General features: G+C 41.9%; 1 protein-coding gene across 1 annotated transcript in view; it reads right to left on the bottom strand.

Annotated features, from left to right (window-relative positions):
* Positions 1–857: 857 nt before the first annotated feature.
* Positions 858–21,252, bottom strand: part of LRRC49 (leucine rich repeat containing 49) — a 155,026-nt gene continuing 134,631 nt past the window's right edge. Inside the window, exons 14-17 of the mRNA XM_040342789.1 lie at positions 19,109–19,294; positions 17,132–17,241; positions 11,577–11,730; positions 858–1,408 (exon numbers count right to left, since the gene is read on the bottom strand). Of these exons, the coding sequence (XP_040198723.1) occupies positions 1,205–1,408; positions 11,577–11,730; positions 17,132–17,241; positions 19,109–19,294 (654 nt within the window). The 3' untranslated portion in view covers positions 858–1,204. The remainder of the gene's footprint in view (positions 1,409–11,576; positions 11,731–17,131; positions 17,242–19,108; positions 19,295–21,252) is intronic.

A 21,252-nucleotide genomic window follows, 5' to 3' on the forward strand; every position in this document is an offset into this window, starting at 1 on the left:
TGGTGTTGTAGAGTGGGATGTTAATATTTCTTAAACCAACTACAAACATTGCAATCTGACTGTGCAATCCATAGAGTTTATGTTAAATGGTGCAAAAAAGGAAAAATATAAAATATACATTACTTACCCCGTCAGCATTCCATACAGCCCCATACGATTTTCATGAATGCATTACAGGCATACCCAACATTGTTTTAAAAGACAACATTGTTGGAGGACAAAAAAATCCAGCCCCCAACCCGAGCTAAACTATAATTACCCCCTACCCCCTTGCTTTCCCCATTGATGCTTACTGACTTTTCTGTGACAGCACCCCTGGGTATTTACCTACTGTAATTACAAAACCTTCTTTGTCCATGCCTGTGCAGTAACTACCCATAAGCTTCACAAGGCTGTATACTCCAGTAGATAATGCAATGAATACGGCCCATTCAAGTCAATGGGAAGATACTGCACAAGCAACGCTGTTGAGAATCATGTAAACAACTGGGGATGCCAAACCATCAGGAGTAAGAACAATGGGGAAAGGCAGGGTGTTCTAAGTTATTGGGTTGGGGGTGGGTGGCTATTCTTTTTTAAGTTGACTAAATTGGAAGTTTCACTTGATAAGATAACTGCTAAGAGTGTTTCACATGAAAAGGAGTGCATTCCTTCTGATTACAACACTGAGAATGATGAAATGATAATAAGCAGATCTTCTCCCTCAGTGCTGATTTGTAAGATTTTGGTAAGTATGCCAACAGGATCACTTCCCATATTTTCAGTCAAATATATGCAATAAGGTTTGCTAATATCCTTGCAATGTATGTAGGTGACCCTGAGGGGTTCCATTCCAAATGCCCAAAATGATTTAGAAGTCAAATTACAAAAGCAATTTTATTTTATTTTAAACAAACTCTTCAGAAAAGCAAATTACACTGAAAAGTGACTTTTCGTTGGACAGATTGGCCATAGTGTTGTAGCAATGGTATCCTCCCACATATTTAGTGGTGGAAGACATATGAAGATCATGGCTTTGTGGTATACAATTCTGCTCGTTATTAACAGCTTAAAGTCCCAAATACAGGGCTTGGTTTAACACATGGTGGTCTTCCATACTGCCAAAAAGAGGGAGGTAGACAATTCAGGACATGAAAAGAACAAGCAGATCTACATAGGAACAGTCAATATTACTGTTTGGTGAGTACGGAATATGGATTGGGGGCTATTTTTGCTCAGAGATCCTCTGCAAGCACTGTTTCATATAGGAGTTCTTATCACGGATCTCAATCACTGCGTCTCTGACCATCTCAATGAACATTTGTGGCCACAACTTTTGTAAAGATTCATTTTTCAAATTGATGTCAGTTGCTTCATTCACAAGGTCCTTTACATAAGAATGGCAGAAGGCTTTCTTCTCTGCAGTTTCCTGTAAGAGAAACATTGAGATACTGTAAGTGAAAGAATGGAGTGAAAATGGAAGCCAGTGGATCAACATAATAGTTATTCAACTAGTATTATTATAAAGAGGTCAGCAATGGCACCTCCCATATTTATTTACAGAAAGGTGTATATTAATGATTGAGTTTAAAGTTTAGATTAAGTGTAATGCCCCATACACACGATCGGAAATTCTGACAGCAAAAGTCAGAGCTTTTGAATGGAAAATCCTGACCGTGTGAAGGCTCCATCAGACTTTTGCTGTCGGAATTTCCGCCAACAAAAGATTGAGATCTGGTTCAAATCAGATCGTCTGTAGCATTTCCAACGCGCAAAATTCTGACGCATGCTCGGAAATAATTTGACGCATGCTCAGACGCATTGAACTTAAATTTTCTAGGCTCGTCGTAGTGTTGTACGTCACCGCGTTCTTACCGGTCGAAAGTTCCGAGAACTTTTGTGTGACCGTGTGTATGCAAGCCAAGCTTGAGTGGAATTTCATCGGAAAAAACATCCAAGGTTTTTCCGACAGAAAATCCAATCGTGTAAAACTTGAATACCATTTTTTTTCTATTTTATCCAGCAGTCACATAAAACCATAGTCTCCTCTATATTCCATTGCTGGTCTGAGGGGGGCATGTCCATGTTGGAAGGGGGCAGAAGACTGTAGGTGACTTGTAGCACAGCATGGAAACCAAAAGTCTTCTTAATATTCAGTGAATGCATTTAGTTTTACAGGCAATTACATTATCTAGGTGCAAAAAGACAGACACAAGCTAAATGTCCAGCAAACAATTTAGGCACATCTACTAAGACAGATGTGCACTGCATAACATTGAGGTGCAGTGCTGTGGAATGACTAGCAGAGGGTAAAGGCGATTGTTAAATTTGAGAACTCTACTTGTTGTCAGCAGTAAATTTTACTGCATATTTTAGCACACATATCACACCCAAAAAATATTTAATACACCTGAAATGTATTCAGTCAGTAACTGACCCTTAGTTATGAAGCACACATTAATTGCTTTATAAAAAAAAGTGCTTTAGGCGTAGCTCATTCATTTTCAAGTGTCCTCCAGTAAGTAATGCAGAGTATATTGCCTGGTATACTGATGGATGTGTCCTCTAGTAGTGACAAAACTGTCTATGAAATATTGTAGTGAAAATATAACCAACAAAGATAAAATAAATGACAGGTCAAAATACTTTCAAATACATTTTTAATTAATCTTAGAATAATTATTAAGAAATTATATTGTACCCTTTTTTAAAAAAAAAAAAAAGTAATTTTTTAGAGCCCTTTTTTTTAAAGACCACAGCCCTGCCTAAAACAAGGCACCACAAGGCATCTGCTTTTACATTAACCACTTCTGTGTGCAGTTTCATTCCTAGATGAGATGTATGCTGTCAATGTGGATTTATTTACTCCAACTTCTCCGCTCACCCTCTGACTCACTAGCTAATGGTCATTAACAGTGCCCTTGTTGGAAAACAGAATAGTAGGTAGCAGGAATTGTTTTTCTCAGCAAGTAAGTGCAGTAACTCAACCACAACCCCCCAAAACCCTTCTACCCCAACACACACACACCCTTCAAACGGCATCAAATAGTGGACATGGAAACATTTCGCCAACAGTGGGAGGGTCCTAAAAGGGGCAATAAATACTAGGAGTGCATTACAGAGTGCAGAGTTTGGGGGGGGGTTCCTCACAGAGTTCAGGGGTGTGCTACACTCAGAGTGCAGAGTTTAACCCTCTTCCACAGCTGCTTACCTCTCTGCATCTCCCATCTACATCTCACTTCCCCCCTCTCCAGCTTCGACCACTGCATGCAACCTCCCCTCCTTCATAAAAGCTCCACCATCTTCAACATGTCTTACTTTTGTTGCGGTTTTAAACTGAAGCATCCAGCCAGCTCTAGTACTTCCCCGAAAACACTGTAGGTGGCCCTGCCTCTCTCACTTGCAGGGACATAATCCAGTGGGGGTGACGGCATCCATAATGCACCTCAGCTATCTGCATCTCCTTTGTCCCCATCCTACACTCAGTGGGAGCCACTCAGGAGATCATATCTGTGGGAGACAAGCTATCACTGGTAAACACAGAAGCTGGACTTCTGTGCTTCCGAGTGATAATGGTGAGCAGGTAGCAGAGGGCTAGAGCCAGAGGTAGTGAAAGTGAGTTCCACCAAGCTCCAGCTGAAAAAAAAGCCCTGTTAAGCAGGCAGGTTTTAGTACTGGAGAGCTCGGAGAAGAGCCACACCAGCAATAACAGTGCTCATTCTGATTTGTAGAGTGGGAGGACTTATCTCCAGGAACGTAGGCTAATCTCCAAACTCAAAGTAGTCTAGCCCCTAGTTATAGAGCTCCCCCAGGATTGGAAGAGTTTACAAATAAGGGTTTTCAGGTTATAGTGCCTGCTTTTAAACGAGACTCTTTGTTTAAACTTTTAGTTGTTTTAAGGTTTTAAAAAGAAGTGTAATTTCACTTCTAGACAGTTTAAAATTAGAACAAATAACACACATTTCAAAAATCACCTGGAATATGTTTCCCTAAACATTCCTCAAATTTAACAATCTGATAATGGGAAGTTATTTTATACTGTATAAAAAAACATTAGACAGTGAAGAAAAGTCAATGGAGGTTTTTTTTTTTTTGTTCCTGCCTAAAAGCATTAGATCATAGCTTGGATCATACATAGTGAGCGTGAGAATTAAGATGAAAAATACACAAAATCCTTTCCAGCAAATTATTATGGGAAAAGTTTTTTTTCCTTTCACAAATAAACTCAACTGGGGATCCTCATTAACTGGGCTTTTTGTGGCAAATCATATTTACTTTGCGGTTTTATTGCTGATATGAAACAGGACTTAGCAGATTTTTACAAGTCCTTGAAAATTCGATGAAATTAGTTGCACAGCCAACTATGATATACTCTAACAAAGAAATAAAATAGGAGATGTGAACCTAGGAAAAGCAGGGATATGCTGATGTCTTCTAAATACCCTATTCAACTTTCAGAAAAGATGAAAGGTGAATCGATTTTGCCAGGATATCGACGCGATTTTAGGGAATGCCTGTGTAAACTGGACCTCAACTCGCATGAAAGTCAGACCAAAGTAGTACAGGGACTACTTTGAAGTAGACACAACTTGAAGTCGCACATATATGAATGGTTATCATTGGAAATCATTGGGGGCTTTGCAGTTCCAAGTCGCAGGAAAAGTCGCACAAAAGGGGCCTAAACAGACTCTATCAAATGTTACTTTGTCTGCATGTGTTCGCTAAGTGTAAACATTTTTTTTTTTAAATTCCCATTTTTAGTAAAGTTTGTGATTTTGTGTTGGGCCACATTCCTAGCCGTCTTGGACAACAAATTTACACTGTTATACAAGCTCTACACTCACTACTTTACATTGTAGCAACGTGTCATTTCTTCAGTGTTGTCACATGAAAAGATAAAATAAAATATTTACAAAAATGTGAGGGGTGTACTCACTTCTGTGTGATACTGTATATTGACAGAAAGTGCTAAAGCTATTTTAAACATGATTTATATTATTTTAGCTCATCAGACATTTCTGTTTAGTGAAAATAGACTGCAGTGCCCTTTAAAAGATATTATTAGTCAGGAAGTCAACTGTATGCATACATTTCTCTCAATGAAGAATTTATTTCTATAGAACTAGACATTGTTCAAGTTTCCTTATTCAGAAGAGACTGTTTACACATGGTTATGTGGTTGATGTTAGCATGTACCTTTTAGTATTATTACACTGTATCAAGTTCTCTCTGACACAATGCAGACAAATACACAATGTTCCTGCGCCTTCATAGATTTATTTGTATATAATTTAGCTTTGTGTTGAGTGTTTATGCTTTTTCTTTCCACTCCCTTTTCCTTTCTGTATGTATTCTCTATCCTCGCTTAACCCTGATCATGCCTCTCTATTCATTACCTAAAACAATATTCTTTGAGAATTTAGACAAGGTATTATAACAGACAACTAGGACCACCTAGTTCAAAAGGTTTGCAGAGTTCTCTTTTATAATGAGGTGATCTTTATCCCATTCCTTATTTATCCATTACAAAAATTTGGTATTTTGAATAGCCTATTTACATCTCTTTACATTACACAAAATGTGTATTGTAGGGCTGTTACTGATCAAAATGTTTCTGTTCGATTAATCTTTTTGATTTTTTAATCGATTAATCGACTAATTTCGATTATAACGCACATACAGATCCAACTACTTTTAGCTGATCTCCTTGCAGGCTGATTCCCAGTGCAGCTACCAACCACTGGAAAAATGGATAGCAGGATACAAAAAGCACACAAAGGCAGCGCTCGATGGGAATAGCATTAAAACTTTTATAGTCTTCAAGTAGGTAACCAAATAAATATTGCACTGGGGATAAAATTGATGTAGCTACATAAACTGTAAAAATGGTGCGAGTAATACCAAACGGTACCAAAAGCAGTCATAAAAACATGTAGCTAAGTATGATACTGGTATAAAAATGTATACGACGATACCACTGCTGAATCCAGATGAGGAGAGGTTAACATCAGTCCGTCGGCATGTAGATGTCCCATGAAGGGAACTATCACAACTCCCAGTGGATGGTTGTAGAATCCCAGGTTGATAGAGGGAAGTGATAGAGGGAAGTGTAACGGCCCTTGCGTGTGGCAGATAGTAAGGTCCCGCCGGCATGCAGATATGAAGGCACAGCAAAGGAGCCCAGATGGACACGGCAAGCCCCGCCAGTGTCCGTGACGTTACTGGATCTCCGACGAAACTCCCTGAAGGCCCAGAAGCCGGCGGAGAGGTGAGTACCAATCAAAAGAATTTTAAATTGATCAAAAATATTTTAATCGATCAAAAAAATTAAAGATTAATAGATAAATTAAAAGTTAATTTGCACAGCCCTAGTATATTGATTTTTTTTAATACAGTAAAGAGAATGAAAAATATAAAATTCTCCAATCATCCTACTGTATTCAGAAAGCATTTGGCCACCCGCTAGTCATGGGACCCGGAAGCTGGTGGAGATCACTGTAGTGGTGTTTACGTCTGTGATTTCCAGCTTCCGGAGCGGGATCGGCCAGGTATATATATACACAGTTCCATTGGTGCATACTAGACCAATTTAACTATATACCATACCTGGAATTCATCATAAATGTCTGTGCCATCTCTGCCTCAAATTTCCTCCTATGTCCTGCCTATTTAGGAGGGGGTTGACAAAACAGGAAGAGAAGAGCTCACAGCTATTCATTTAAGGGGTGTTAGGCAAGACAGAACATTAGAAGAAACCAAGAGCTCAATCAGTGATAAAAACACCTCTTTTGGTAAAGTGAGGACAATTTGGAACCTCCGTCATGATTTTATTGCCATTTGTGCCCCCTACTTCCTGTCTAAGTGACTGATGTCAGGCAGAAGAGGAAAATAAATCTCCTGTATGAGGCCAAATGTAGCATTAAAATTGACACTACCATGTTTTGAATAGACTGGAGTTTTTATTCTGCCATTTTTGTCCCCACTTTGGAGACTCACTCACTGTTTGTGCAGTTTACCATTATCATTAAAAGTAAAAGAAAACCCAAAATTCTGGATTTCCCCAAGAAAAGTAACAGAGGCAAAATGTGCTAAAGGTGACGCTAGTTCTGGTGACCAGGGAGAGGGGGGAGCCAAGGGATTTACAGTCTCTTCCTGTTTTGGTAATGGGACAGGAAGCAATGGTAAGTCTCCTCCATGGGACATAGATGGCAGCAAAAAATAAAATAAAAAAATCTGACATGGGTAGTAAGGATAAGCTCCGGGGTGTTCACAAACCCCACGTACAGAGCCCACCAGGAAGTCGGCACTGAGCTGCGCTAATCACAGGCATTGTCCCGATGCGCAGCTGCAGAGATCGGGAAATGTCTCACTGCCTGTGATTAGCGCAGTGCCGACTTCCTGGCAGGCTCTGCACGTGGGCTTTGCGAACACACCGGAGCTCATCCTTAGACAGGGGTTATAATCCTCCCTCACTCTGTCCAAAATGTGAAAAAATAAAAAAGCTTTGCCTATAGTTCTACTTTAAAGTAACAGGTTTTCTTGAAAGTGCACTGCTAATGCTTATCTTCCCACTGCTATGTTCACGCACTGGAGCTCTGAGTAAAAAGAACAATATAAGCTCAATGTTAAAGCCTACACAGGTCTTTGGGCCTTACCCCTGCCCCCACATGATAGTGGTTTGGATTGGCCACTGGGTGTTCTGATATTCAGCACTGCATAGTGGTATGAAAAGGAGAGGGTAGCTTCTCCAAACCTAGGAAGATTTGGTGTTTTTACAATCTTCCAGCTGGCAAATGGGTCAGGCAATGAGGGGGTGGTGTATTAGGTAGACTTGCTACTAACCCCCGAATGAAAGTGATATTTTCCACTTCCAAGCTAAAATGATCTAAGCTAAAGTAGATAAGAACAATAGGCCCTGATTTAAAAAATTCAAACACTAAACAATAATAAAGGAAATACGAATGTTTAATTTGATTACACTGTAATATTATTTCCCCTTGTAAAAAAATAATATAAATAACCAACAGAAAAAGCATAGTATTAAAAAATATAATTCTGCACTGTAATTATACAAATCTGGAAAAAAGTATTGGATGCACTAGAAATTTATATAGTTTAGCTGCTGGCAGTGATCATTATATTCTGCAGGTGGGGAAGGCTCCCCGTGTTTCCTGCTGGCATTACACAATAGCATTGCGGGAGGGAATTGAGGATTTTACTTCCTTTGACCTGTAGTTGAAAGAAAGAAAGTTGCATAATGTATAGCCTGCCTTAGTTGTGTGCAGGGTGTATATATGTGTGCTCCCAGTAGCAGTGCAGTATCGATTTGATTAACCTGGTGTGCCAGTGGGGCTGAGGTTGTTCTCAGAATCAAGACAGAGAACCCAATTCATGTTGTGGCTCCTGCAGGGGTAACACTCAATGCTGTATCCTGGCCTAGGCCAACAAGGCCCAGGCCTAGGGCAAAACTTTGGAGGTAGGGGCAGCACGGAAAGAGTCCCTGCCGGCTTGTGCTACACTGTTAGTGTAACGCAGGGGTCCTCAAACTACGGCCCATGGGCCACATGCGGCCTGCCGAGGACATTTATCTGGCCCACCCCACCCAGGGTCGGATTCCCAATTTCGGCCGGTTGTAACACACAGCGGGAGACTGCAGTGTCACGGAGCTCACTGTTAAAAGTTTAGGGGCGCTGTGATAAAAGTCCCGCCCTCCTCCTAGACCAGCTCGACTTTTATCATAGCGCGCCCAAACTTTTTACAGTGAGCCGTGACACAGCAGGAGCAGGATATGCCCGATGTGCACACACACTGACTGGTGAGACATTGTTTGGCACAGTAAGGCTATGATGGGGGCTTGCAATGATGGTGAGGGGTTCTTGCAATGATGCTGAGGAGGGCTTGCAATAATGCTGAGAGAGAGAGAGACTTGTAAAGCGCAACACATGCGAACTGAATCGCCTCTGGGCGCTGAGGAGGCGCTGAGGAGGGCTTGCAATGATGCTGAGGAGGGCTTGCAATGATGGTGAGGGGGGCTTGCAATGATGGTGAGGGGGGCTTGCAATGATGGTGAGGGGAGCTTGCAATGATGGTGAGGGGGGCTTGCAATGATGGTGAGGGGGGCTTGCAATGATGGTGAGGGGGGCTTGCAATGATGGTGAGGGGGGCTTGCAATGATGGTGAGGGGGGCATGCAATGATGGTGAGGGGGGCATGCAATGATGGTGAGGGGAGCCTGCAATGATGGTGAGGGGGGCATGCAATGATGGTGAGGGGGGCATGCAATGATGGTGAGGGGGGCATGCAATGATGGTGAGGGGGGCTTGCAATGATGGTGAGGGGGGCTTGCAATGATGGTGAGGGGAGCTTGCAATGATGGTGAGGGGGGCTTGCAATGATGGTGAGGGGGGCTTGCAATGATGGTGAGGGGGGCTTGCAATGATGGTGAGGGGGGCTTGCAATGATGGTGAGGGGGGCTTGCAATGATGGTGAGGGGGGCTTGCAATGATGGTGAGGGGGGCATGCAATGATGGTGAGGGGGGCATGCAATGATGGTGAGGGGGGCATGCAATGATGGTGAGGGGGGCTTGCAATGATGGTGAGGGGAGCTTGCAATGATGGTGAGGGGGCGTTTTGTTTTTTCACTTTCAAATAATATATGTGCAGTGTGCATAGTTATTTTTTTTTAAACTATAGTCCGGCCCTCTAACGGTCTGAGGGACAGTGAACTGGCCCCCTGTTTAAAAAGTTTGAAGACCCCTGGTGTAACGCATGCTGCTTCTAATTTTGACTGTCCCATCAGTCTGGACCACAAACCTTCCTCACTGTGCTATGTTTTCTGTTGCACCATTGGCATGGTTATATCTTCTTAGTCCTCTCCATAACATTATCAGAAAGTTGTGCTTAAAGTAGAACTATAGGCAACACTTTTTTTAGATTTTGGATAGAGTGGGGGAGGGTTATAGCCCCAGACAGTTTTTTTTCACATCCCTGACCCATTGCAGAGATTCCCCTTCACTTCCTGCCACATAGCCAAACAGGAAATGAGATGAAATCTATGCAAATTAAGGGAATCCATTGCCCCCCCCCCCCTCTAGGCACTAAGAACTAGTGTCCCCACGCGAAAATTTCAGGGTGGGTCTTAACCACTTAAGGACCCCCCACTGTATATGTACGTCCTCTTTTTAAACATGGATATCTCAGTAACGGCAGCAGCTGCTGCCACAACTGAGATATCCATGTTTTCAGCTGGCGGCCGTGTAAACGATAACGGCGGTCTCCGCGGCGGATTCGCCGCGAGATCACCGTTATCGGTGGCGGGAGAGGGGCCCCCCCCCCCTCCCGCCGCTTTTCCGCGCCCTCCGCCGCTTACCGGAGCCGTCGGTAGCGGCGGAGGAGATCCGATGCTGCCGCCAGGAGAGTGAGGACTTGAGTGAGGGCAAGATGGCCCCCACCCGTCCTCATAGCTCTGCTGGGCGGAAGTGACGTCAAAACGTCAGTCCCGCCCAGCCTCTTAAAGAGACAATTTTTTTTCTGTCATTTTTTTAAATGACAAATTTTCCTTTTTTTTTTTTTTTTTTTGCATTTAAGCCTAAATATGAGATCTGAGGTCTTTTTGACCCCAGATCTCATATTTAAGAGGACCTGTCATGCTTTTTTCTATTACAAGGGATGTTTACATTCCTTGTAATAGGAATAAAAGTGATCATTTTTTTTTTTTTTTATATTTTAGTGTAAAAAATAATAAAATCAATAAAATTAAATAAGAAAACAAAAAAATTTTTTTTTTAAAGCGCCCCGTCCTGACGAGCTCGCGCGCAGAAGCGAACGCATACGTGAGTAGCGCCCGCATATGAAAACGGTGTTCAAATCACACAAGTGAGGTATCGCCGCGATCGTTAGAGCGAGAGCAATAATTATAGCCCTAGAGCTACTCTGTAGCTCAAAAAATGCAACTTATAGAATTTTTTAAACGTCGCCTATCTAGATTTTTAAGGGTAAAAGTTTGACGCCATGCCACGAGCGGGCGCAATTTTAAAGCGTGACATGTTGGGTATCATTTTACTCGGCGTAACATTATCTTTCACAATATATAAAAAAATTGGGCCAAATTTATTGTTGTCTTATTTTTTAATTCAAAAAAGTGAATTTTTTCCAAAAAAAGTGCGCTTGTAAGACTGCTGCGCAAATACGGTGTGACAAAAAGTATTGCAATGACCGCCATTTTATTCTCTAGGGTGTTAGAAAAAAAAAATATATAATGTTTGGGGGTTTTAAGTAATTTTCTAGCAGAAAAAAATGTTTTAGTCTTGCAAACACCAAATCTGAAAAACACCTGAGGTCTTTAAGTGGTTAAACAGAAAGGGGTGTGGCCTTGACAGGAAGGGTGGGTCACATTTAAATTAGGAGGTGCATGAGTTTAGTCAGGCCTAGAGCAGCACAAAACCTAAATAAACTACTGGTAACGCAACATTGGTATACGTGTATCACATGTTCTTCAGCAGGTATGATGCAAAGCATAGCATCCTGTCCCTGTACAGGGTTAAATGATTTCAGCGCTGGCATTTTTTTCAATTAAGATATATCAATTCAACTAATTACCTCCAACTTCTCACTTAGCAGATCCTGTGGAATGTATTGTAATGTTGCTCTGCTAGGAGTATCCCCTCCACCTCTCTTGCTGTCATTACTTTCTTCATTAACAAGCGGACTCTTCTTTGTCTTTCCTTCCCCGAGTTGCTGAAATGTTTTTTTCCTAAAAATATTGTAAAACAAAATATACAATCAAACAGGATCATTTAGGGGTAGGACAGACATGTACCTTTAAAATAAAAAGTGGTTAGTATGAACAGCTACTGTATATAAGAATTATTCCTAGAATAATATGCAATTATTAGGCCATTTAAGAGGTAAAGGAATTCTGTCATGAATGGATGTCAAGCTAATAATCCTCTGCTTTCTTAGTTACACAGATCGAGATTACACTTTTGTTCAAGGTCAGTGACCCCAGAGACTGCCAGGCAATTAGCATTTTCAGAAGAAGGTCAGCCCCCTTGTGACAGTAATCAGTTAAAAAAAAAAAAAAGTGTTAAAACATTTTTTTTACAGCCCCCGAGTCCCAATCATGAACACAAAACACATACATGCATAGGTAACAAATGATTACAGAATACATTAAAGCAGTGTTTTTCAACTCCAGTCCTCAAGGCACACCAACAGGTCATGTTTTCAGGATTTCCTTTAGATGAAACGACTGTGGTGATTACTAAGGCAGTGAAACTGATCAAATCACCTGTTCAAAATAATGGAAAGCCTGAAAACATGACCTGTTGGTGTGCCTTGAGGACTGGAGTTGAAAAACACTGCATTAACTACTAGCCGACCAGCCACCGTCATTATACGGCGGCAGGTCGGCTCTCCTGGGCGAGAGCCCGTAGCTATACGTCCGCTTTTCGAGCGGCCACTAGAGTCGCGCGCATGGCCCCCGCTCGCCCCCGACTCCTGTGTGTGTGCCCGGCGGGCTCGATCGCCGCCGGGCACCCGCGATTGCTCGTTACAGAGCGGGGACCGGGAGCTGTGTGTGTAAACACACAGCTCTCGGTCCTGTCAGCGAGGGAAATGCTGATCTTCTGTTCATACAATGTATGAACAGAGGATCAGTGTTTCCCCTAGTGAGGCCACCCCCCACAGTAAGAACACACCCAGGGACATACTTAACCCCTTCCCCGTCCCCTAGTATTAAACCCTTCACTGCCAGTGGCATTTTTATAGTAATCCAATGCATTTTTATAGCACTGATTGCTATAAAAATGCCAATGGTCCCAAAAATGTGTCAAAAGTGTCCGAAGTGTCCGCCATAATGTCGCAGTACCGAAAAAAAATCGCTGATCGCTGCCATTACTAGTAAAAAAAAAATATTAATTAAAATGCCATAAAAATACCCCCTATTTTGTAAACGCTATAACTTTTGCGCAAACCAATCAATAAACGCCTATTGCGATTTTTTTTTATGAAAAATATGTAGAAGAATACGTATCAGCCTAAACTGAGGAAAAAAATGTTTTTTTATATATTTTTGGGGGATATTTATTACAGCAAAAAGTAAAAAATATTCATTTTTTTCAAAATTGTCGCTTTGTTTTTGTTTATAGCGCAAAAAATAAAAACCGCAGAGGTGATCAAATACCACCAAAAGAAAGCTCTATTTGTGGGAAAAAAAGGACGCCAATTTTGTTTAGGAGCCACGTCGCACGACCGCGCAATTGTCAGTTAAAGCGGCGCAGTCCCGAATCGCAAAAAGTGCTCTGGTCTTTGGGCAGCAATATGGTCCGGGGGTTAAGTGGTTAAAGCACATCTCCCTTAAGATTACAATTCTGTAAAGGCAAAACTTTTGACTAGAGTAGAGTATGGAAGGGTTAGACAACATTCTAGGGTTTCCTCTCACTTCTTGCATTTCCAATACAGAAAGTGAAGGGAAATCTCCTAAGCAGAACATAGACAGGGAAGAATACCCTCATATGAATCAACAAACATGTAAAGCTCAACTCCGGGAACGGCAAATATTCTCTAAATACAAGAGCAACGAGCATTCTCCCTTGAACCTTGTTGGCCTCTGTGTCTACCTGGAGATTGGCTTTAAGATTCATATATGTTTTTATGTCTCTTTTGTAACCCAGAGGAAGGGGGTTTTCTTTCAGACCCCTAAACATGTTGGTTGTTTTGTGTTGTCTCCTTGTGAGCAATAATTAAAGGGTCTGCACTCTCCAACCTTTTGTTTGGGGCTCTCTTAGTATTTTTCTATGTAAATGTTCAAACCTGGGCTGCCAGAGACACTATGGGGGTTATTTACTAAGGGCAAAACCACTTTGCACTACAAATGCACTGTAAGTGTACTTGAAAGTGCACTTGGAAGTGCAGTCGCTGTAGATGCAAGGAAAATAAAAAACATTTTAGCTTGCACATGATTGGATGATAAAATGTAGTGCAAAGTGGATTTCCCTTTCGTAAATAACCCCCTATGCCTTATCGAAATTTGATTGATCTACTGGTGGTTTTAATCCAGTGCCTCATTTTCACTTGTTTCAAGAAAAATAACCTGCTTTTTTTTAAGGCCTGCATGCCATCTGTGCCAATCAGGAGTTTTTGGTTAAAAAAAATAAAAATAAAATAAAAACGAACCCCTGAGCTACAGCAAGTATTTACAAACCACTTCCCAAGCTTCCATTAGTGTTCCTGAATCCCTTAAAGCGTCCTTTAGCTCCAGCCTGGGAGAGATGAGTCAGATCTTAATGGGAATGCTGGCTGCTTCTTAATACAAACTATTAGAAGGCTTCAGCAAACTTACAAGCTGCTTGAAGCCTACAGAAGACTGCTGAAGCCTGCCAAAAGCCAATTTAAAATGATAGCAATTAATATACTGTATGTGTTTAAAACTTTGCACTGGAGCTGAACAGTGCTTTGAATGTTTCAAGAAAGTTGAAATAAAAAAAAAAAAGAAATTGTAGACTTTTCTATTACCATTAGTACCATTAGAGACAAGAAAAATATTTCCTCAAAATAATTAAATACATCATTAGAGCCGGTTCATACTGGGGCGACCTGGGATCCGAACTTCAAGATGCCCCAAGTCGCGCGGTCGAGAAAATGAATGGGAGCCGTCTTAATGTACACTACTGAAGTCGCTCCGACTTCAGAAAAGGTTCCTGTACTACTTCAATCCGACTTCTAGGTGACCTGTACCCATCGATTTCAATGGAAGTCGCCTCCAAGTTGGATCCCCGTTCACAGTGAGGCAACTTTACAGGAAATCGCGCCAGTGTGAACCTGTTCTAAGGCAAGCTCCTCCCTCCCACAGGGGAACTCCACGCCAAATTTTAAATAAAAAAACGGCATGGGTTCCCCTCCAGGAGCATACCAGGCCCTTAGGTCTGGTATGGATTTTAAGGGGAACCCCCTATGCCGAAAAAACAGCCTGGGGTCCCTCCCAAATCCATACAAGACCCTAATCTGAGCACACAGACCGGCCGGTCAGGAAAGGGGGTGGGGACGGGCGAGCGGTGGTGCCCGGCAGAAGAGAAAAAGAACCGGAGAGCGGGAGAAGAGAGCGGAGAAGTCGGAAGACCCCCCGAAGTCAGAAGAAGACCCCCCGAAGTCAGAAGAAGGGAGAATACCGGGCCCCTCACTGGTAAACGAGCTGAAAGAAGACAGCGGTGGTGCCCGGCAGAAGACCCCCGAAGTCGGAAGAAGACCCCCGGAGCTGGATAATAAACTACTTTAAAAACCTGTGTAGTGTTTTTTATTGACATTTTTCTTCCACCAGGTGAATGGGTAGGGGTACGATGTACCCCATACTCATTCACATAGGGTGGGGGGCCGGGATTTTTTCGGTGTAGGGAGTTCCCCTTGAAATCCATACCAGACCTAAGGGCCTGGTATGCTGCTAGAGGGGGAACCCATGCCGTTTTTTTATTTTAAATTTGGCATCGAGTTCCCCCTCCTGGAGGAGACTTCAAGTGGTGTTGTAAGTCGCGTTGTGATTCATACTCAAGTCATGTTCAAGTTGCCTCCCAAAGTCGTGCTGAAAGTCGTGTTGCCTCAGTGTAAACCGGCTCTTAAGTGTCGGTTCACACTACAGCGACTTGGGATCCGACTTGTGTTGCCCAAGTCGCGTGACATGAGAAATTCCATTGAAGTGAATGAGAGCCGTCTTAATGTACACTACTGAAGTTGCTCCGACTTCAGAAAAGGTTCCTGTACTACTTCAAGGCAACTTCTAGGCAACTTGTACCCACTGATTTCAATGGAAGTTGCCTCCAAAGTGGGATCACTGTCTTAACTAAGGCAACTTTACAGGAAGAGAAAATAGTTTTCTCAGGCAAACCCCTCCCTCCCACAGAGCTGATTATTGTTTGATTGGCCACTGGCAAAGTCGCCTGTCCTGGAGGCAACTTCAAGTAGCGTTGTAAGTTGCTCCAAGTCGCGCTGTAAGTCAAACCGCATGTTAACCTATCAACGTATGTGAAGAAAACATGAATTGCGGTAACCCTGATTATGTTAAAATTGCATATCTTATGTTAAAATTGCATATGATAAATATTGTGTTCCTAATGGAGGATGTTTTACTATATTTAGTTTGTTGCCGTTCCATCCTGAAGAAGCGGACTTGATCCATTGTACACGTCGACCAGTGGGAGGATGCTCCACCATGGGCTATGACTCCCTGTAACTTATACCTAAATCATATACTGGAAATAAAAATTGTGAAACTGCATTAGAGTGTTGTTTGGGTCAAGTGTTCCTCCCTTTGGGAACAGAACAAGAGCGGCTGGTCCATTAGGGGCACCGCCCCCTAGTTTGCATGTGGGGATGCATGCAGGGCGCCGGACTTAAACATTTGTATGAGTTATATATTTTTTTTCAGGCCACATTATTAGAGCCTGAGGCTCTAATTGGCTGGAAAAAGGTTGGGCTTGAGCGCAGAGCACTGCACCCCGAACCCACCCACTTGTGACAATAGCAAATCATTATTTGCTATCGTCTTCAAGCTTTTCCTCCCAGCCAATCAGAACAGGAGGTGGATCAGTGGGCTGGGAGGAGAAGCTGAGGAAGCCGTGGAGGGGCTGGGTGTGGGGGGACCATGCCATGGAGGGGTGAGTGCGGGGGGACCATGCCGTGGAGGGTGAGTGCGGGGGGACCATGCCGTGGAGGGTGAGTGCGGGGGGACCATGCCGTGCAGGGTGAGTGCGGGGGACCCTGCCGTGGAGGGGTGAGTGCGGGGGGACCGTTTCGTGGGGGGGTGAGTGCAGGGGGACCGTGCGTGCCGTGGAGGGGCGAGTGAGGACCTGGGGGTGTTTTTTCTTTTGCCGCCCCCCCAAAAAGTTTAGCACCGGCCACCACTGGAATGGACAGTTTGATAAGTAGCTATGTATCTATGCTATAACAGTTTGATGAGTAGCTATGTATATATGTTAACATTTAACATTTTGTGATATTTTAGGATCATTTAGGATTCATGTATTTTTAATTGTGCCCCTCTGGAACCTTTAAAGTTACAGATGTGGTACTTGGTTGGTCCCTTCTTATATCGAGAAAGTTTAAACTTACTGAAAGCTTTGAAAATGTTTCCCCTACGCATGGTTAATTAATATAGTATATACCTGGTATCTCCAAGCAGTGCAGTGAGCCTATACTGCGGTAGCTCTGATGATGCGATGCAGGCAAGGATCCCAAAGAGCCTCTCAGACATAATTACATCATTCTGAGTGACCTATCAAAGAACACAATAAACATTTTGCAGCTGAGTAATCAGAGTACCAGTAAATTATTACTACCTTTGAGAAATAAAAGATAACCATCATTTAATCAGCACAACAAAGTTAAAACAGTGGGAAAGTGACATTTTAATGAAGATGATAGATTTTTTTTTCACCAATGTATACATTTATTATTAGGCTTGAGATAAATAAAAATCAGGTTTTAGCTTTGCAATTTAAAGTAGGTTTAACAAAAAAATTTTGGCTTAAAGCTTAAGTTTAACTTGTCACCAAAAATGTTAATGTGAACTAACTCCAAACATCGTGGCCATCCCTCCAGACGCTGCTTCACTATGCTGCCCCATACTGCCAATTAATCAGTCTGTATGCCGCAAAAAACACAGAGTATCAATCATAATGCTCACAATGGCAAGCGCTCATTGGCCAGCATGACCATGTGAGCACACTGACCAACAGGAAGTGCTTATTTTTTCTGGCACACCATACCGGAAGAAGAAGCCTCAGATGTGCTTCTCAATGGTCAGCATGATCACATGGCTATGCTGAGCAATGAGAAGCACTTCTTCCTTTTGGTGCACCTTATTAGAAGAAGAAGCCTCAGATGTGCTTATCAATGGTCAGCATGATCACATGGCTGTGCTGAGCAATGAGAAGCACTTATTTCTTCTGGGGGACCTTACTAGAAGAAGCCCCCTCAGATGTGCTTCTCAATGGTCAGCATTGTCACATGGCTGTGCTGACCATCGAGAAGCACATCTTTCTTCTGGCACATATTGCTGGAAGAAGAAGCCACAGATGTACTTCTCATTGGTCAGCTCAGATATGTGGCTGTGCTAACCACTGAGCACTTGCCATTGCAAGCATAATGATGGATATTCACTCCAGGACCGGTTATTGTGGTGTACAGACACTACACCAGCAGCACGTGACATCATGGCAGTCATGTGCAATGGGGTCTGGAAGGGTGGCCAGGATAATTGTGAACTTACCCAGAGCAGTTTTTGTGTTTTTTGCACACGTTTAAAAAATAATTTTAGCCCTGAGGACTACAAAAAGCCCCCAAAGCATTATATACTTTCTGAAAGCAGACACCCTAGAAAATAAAATAGTGGTATTTCCATTTCTTTAAAGTGACACAATATTAGCGCAATGGTCTAGGAAACGCAACATTTCTGTAAGAAATACGCTAAAGTTAATTTTAGGGCACACAAATGTAATATAGTACAATTTTTTTTGTAAAATATAAAATATGAGGTTGCGCCAAGTATATAGATACCCAATATGTCAAACCTTAAAATTGTGTGTGCCTGTGAAATGGTGACAAACTTCAGAACAACATATTTTTCACAGTCGACACTTTAAAAGCCAATACAGGTAATTAGTTTAGAGTTACCCAGGAGATCTGGTGATAAAATTATTTTTCTAATTTTGGCATGCACATCGATATGTAATACGTATAGCGCAATCAAAATTTTTGTGCGTAGGCGCCCCCCTGCATGTGCATTTATGCTCGTACGTATGTGTATAATTAGGGGGCCTCATACCTTTTTTGAGATGGGGGATTTTATGTTTTTTTAACTTTTCACAATTTTTTTACTTAATGTTTTTTTTCTCATCACATAGGGGGGAAAATGTAATGATTTTTTGGGAGTCTAAAAATGTCCACATAGTAAGTCTGAAGCCCACTTTTGACAGTTGTCACTAGGGCAAGTTTTCCCTCTGTGGGATTCCCCTTTACCTCCTGTTCTAAAAACTTCAGTTCTAGTGAATAAATAGCACTTTATTTGTATTTAAAATGTAGTACTTTATCATACACTTTTTTGATAATAAACATAAATCCAATTGTATGAGCCTCCTTACCTCATTATCATTGATTTTCTGGATGTTAAAGTGGTTCAGTCTAAAAAGAGCATAATACTTCCACAGAGTAAAGTTAACTACAGGGTTTCCCTGAGGATCCACAGTCAACTGATCAAGTCGACGCAGCTGAGCTAATGCATTGAATTGATTCAAGGTGGTTAGATTTGTTTCTTTAAATTTAAGGTGCTGAAAATGAAGATTCACAAGACTAAATTAATATACCTGTAGCTACAGTAATTCTATAATAAACAAAGAAATTACTTCTAATCTGGTATGATCATACTATACATGATTTTACCCCACTTCAATATATAAAAAATACAATATAGGGAAATAGAAGATCCACCTGCACATTAAAAAACACAAATGTCCTATGTTCAACAATGAGGAATCTTTAGGGATCAGGAAGATGGCTCCATCAGCTTTTAAACTGCAGAATGTATATCAGCCCACCCTGGGAAGCCAGCGTCCAAAGCTCCGTTTTGTAGGTGATCCCTTAACATACAATGCAGAATTACTGGTCCTGCATTGTACGTGAAGACCTTGTTGTGATCGATGGACAGAAAACCAAAGGGAAGAGACTTCAGGGAGTCGGAGAGGTGAAAGCCTATGAGAGTGAGGGATATGCAATGAAAAACTGCATTTAAAAAGGTACCCTAGAAAAAGACAAGCCTTTAACGCTTGCACTGTGGTCCTCTGCAAGGTTAGTTTTACATTTTTCCCCAGAGTTCAGCTTTAATCTGACTTTATAATAAAGTCACAAGTGAAAGCAACATTTGACACTTTGAGGCCAAGCAGGGTCCCCATCAAACAGTGATATTGCCTAACAAAGGGACCCCCGCATGGCTCCAAAATGTTGAACATTACTTGTCCAAAGCATAAACATTACTCGGTTTACAATAAAACCAGATTAAGCAAAAGATGTGCTGGTAATATACAATCTAGTATACACAATAGAGTGCATTAAGCAAATATCATGTCTAAAAGTAACCATGCACAGTCCCATAGAGGGTCTCACAACATACAGTAGCTAAAAATGCAATACAGTGTTCATAAAAATCTTATATTTAAAGAGTAAATTCACCTTTACAGCAAATCTGTAAGGTGACCCTACACTGGACCCCCTCCCCATCCTGCGGGGCCCACTGTACAGTAGTCACACAGTCCTGCTCTATCAGGGACTGAAACGCTGATTCATTGGTGCGGGAATTTGAAATTCCCCTGGCTTTCTCTCCTCTGCTTGCAATGCTGTCAGGATAGGCTAGACATATTTTGATTGGTCAGCGCTGTCCATGTGATGGTGCTGACCAATTAGAATGACTCTTGTGTGTACATTCTGAGAGGTACAGAAAGGAGATTATTAGAGGGGGATTTCAAATCCCAGACTGATGAAGTCGCGTTCTGGTCCCTGACAAGGCAAGATCATGGGACTACAGTACAGCGAGGAGGGGGGTCCAGTGTAAGATCACCTAACAGATTTTCTGTAAAGGTGAACTTACACTTTAAGGATAAATACAACAATAAAACCCCAGCACTTCATGGTCACAGGCAGCTTCCATTTTCAGGAAAATTATCAGGCATCCTCCCCACAATCTTTCCAATACTTAATTCTTGGTGTCACAGGGTACTGCCATTCTAAAAACTCTGCATCCACTGACTCATTCCAATGCTTTTCTAGTGTTTACACTATTTAAACACATACCTAATCCAGTAAGTAATTATGAGTAATGCGGCAAGAAGTCAACACTTTCTTGGACATTAGTTGCATTATAATTGTACACCTCCGATAAAGATTCCTCTACTGGTATCTGCAACATTTACAAATTTGGACAAAAAAAACAGTGTTCACGGGTTTCCTAAATGCAATACATGAACTATGAAGATGGCATACATCTACTGTGTAATCTGTGCACTATGGTGTATACAGAGACCAGAAAAGCCAGCTGTATAAAAATGCACCATTATAATACAGCCATGACCCTTGATGGTTCCTCATGGTTTTGCTGCTTTACTCATAATTACTGACAACATTCTTTTGTCCTTTTGGCTGGATTATGCATGCATTTCAGCTGTGCAAACATTAGATAAAACTGGACCAGAGGGAGTCATAGACGCAGAAGTTTTTGAAAGATTGTTTCCAGGAA

This window comes from Rana temporaria, chromosome 3, assembly GCF_905171775.1.
Source record: "Rana temporaria chromosome 3, aRanTem1.1, whole genome shotgun sequence".
NCBI classification, from domain to species: Eukaryota; Metazoa; Chordata; class Amphibia; order Anura; family Ranidae; genus Rana; species Rana temporaria.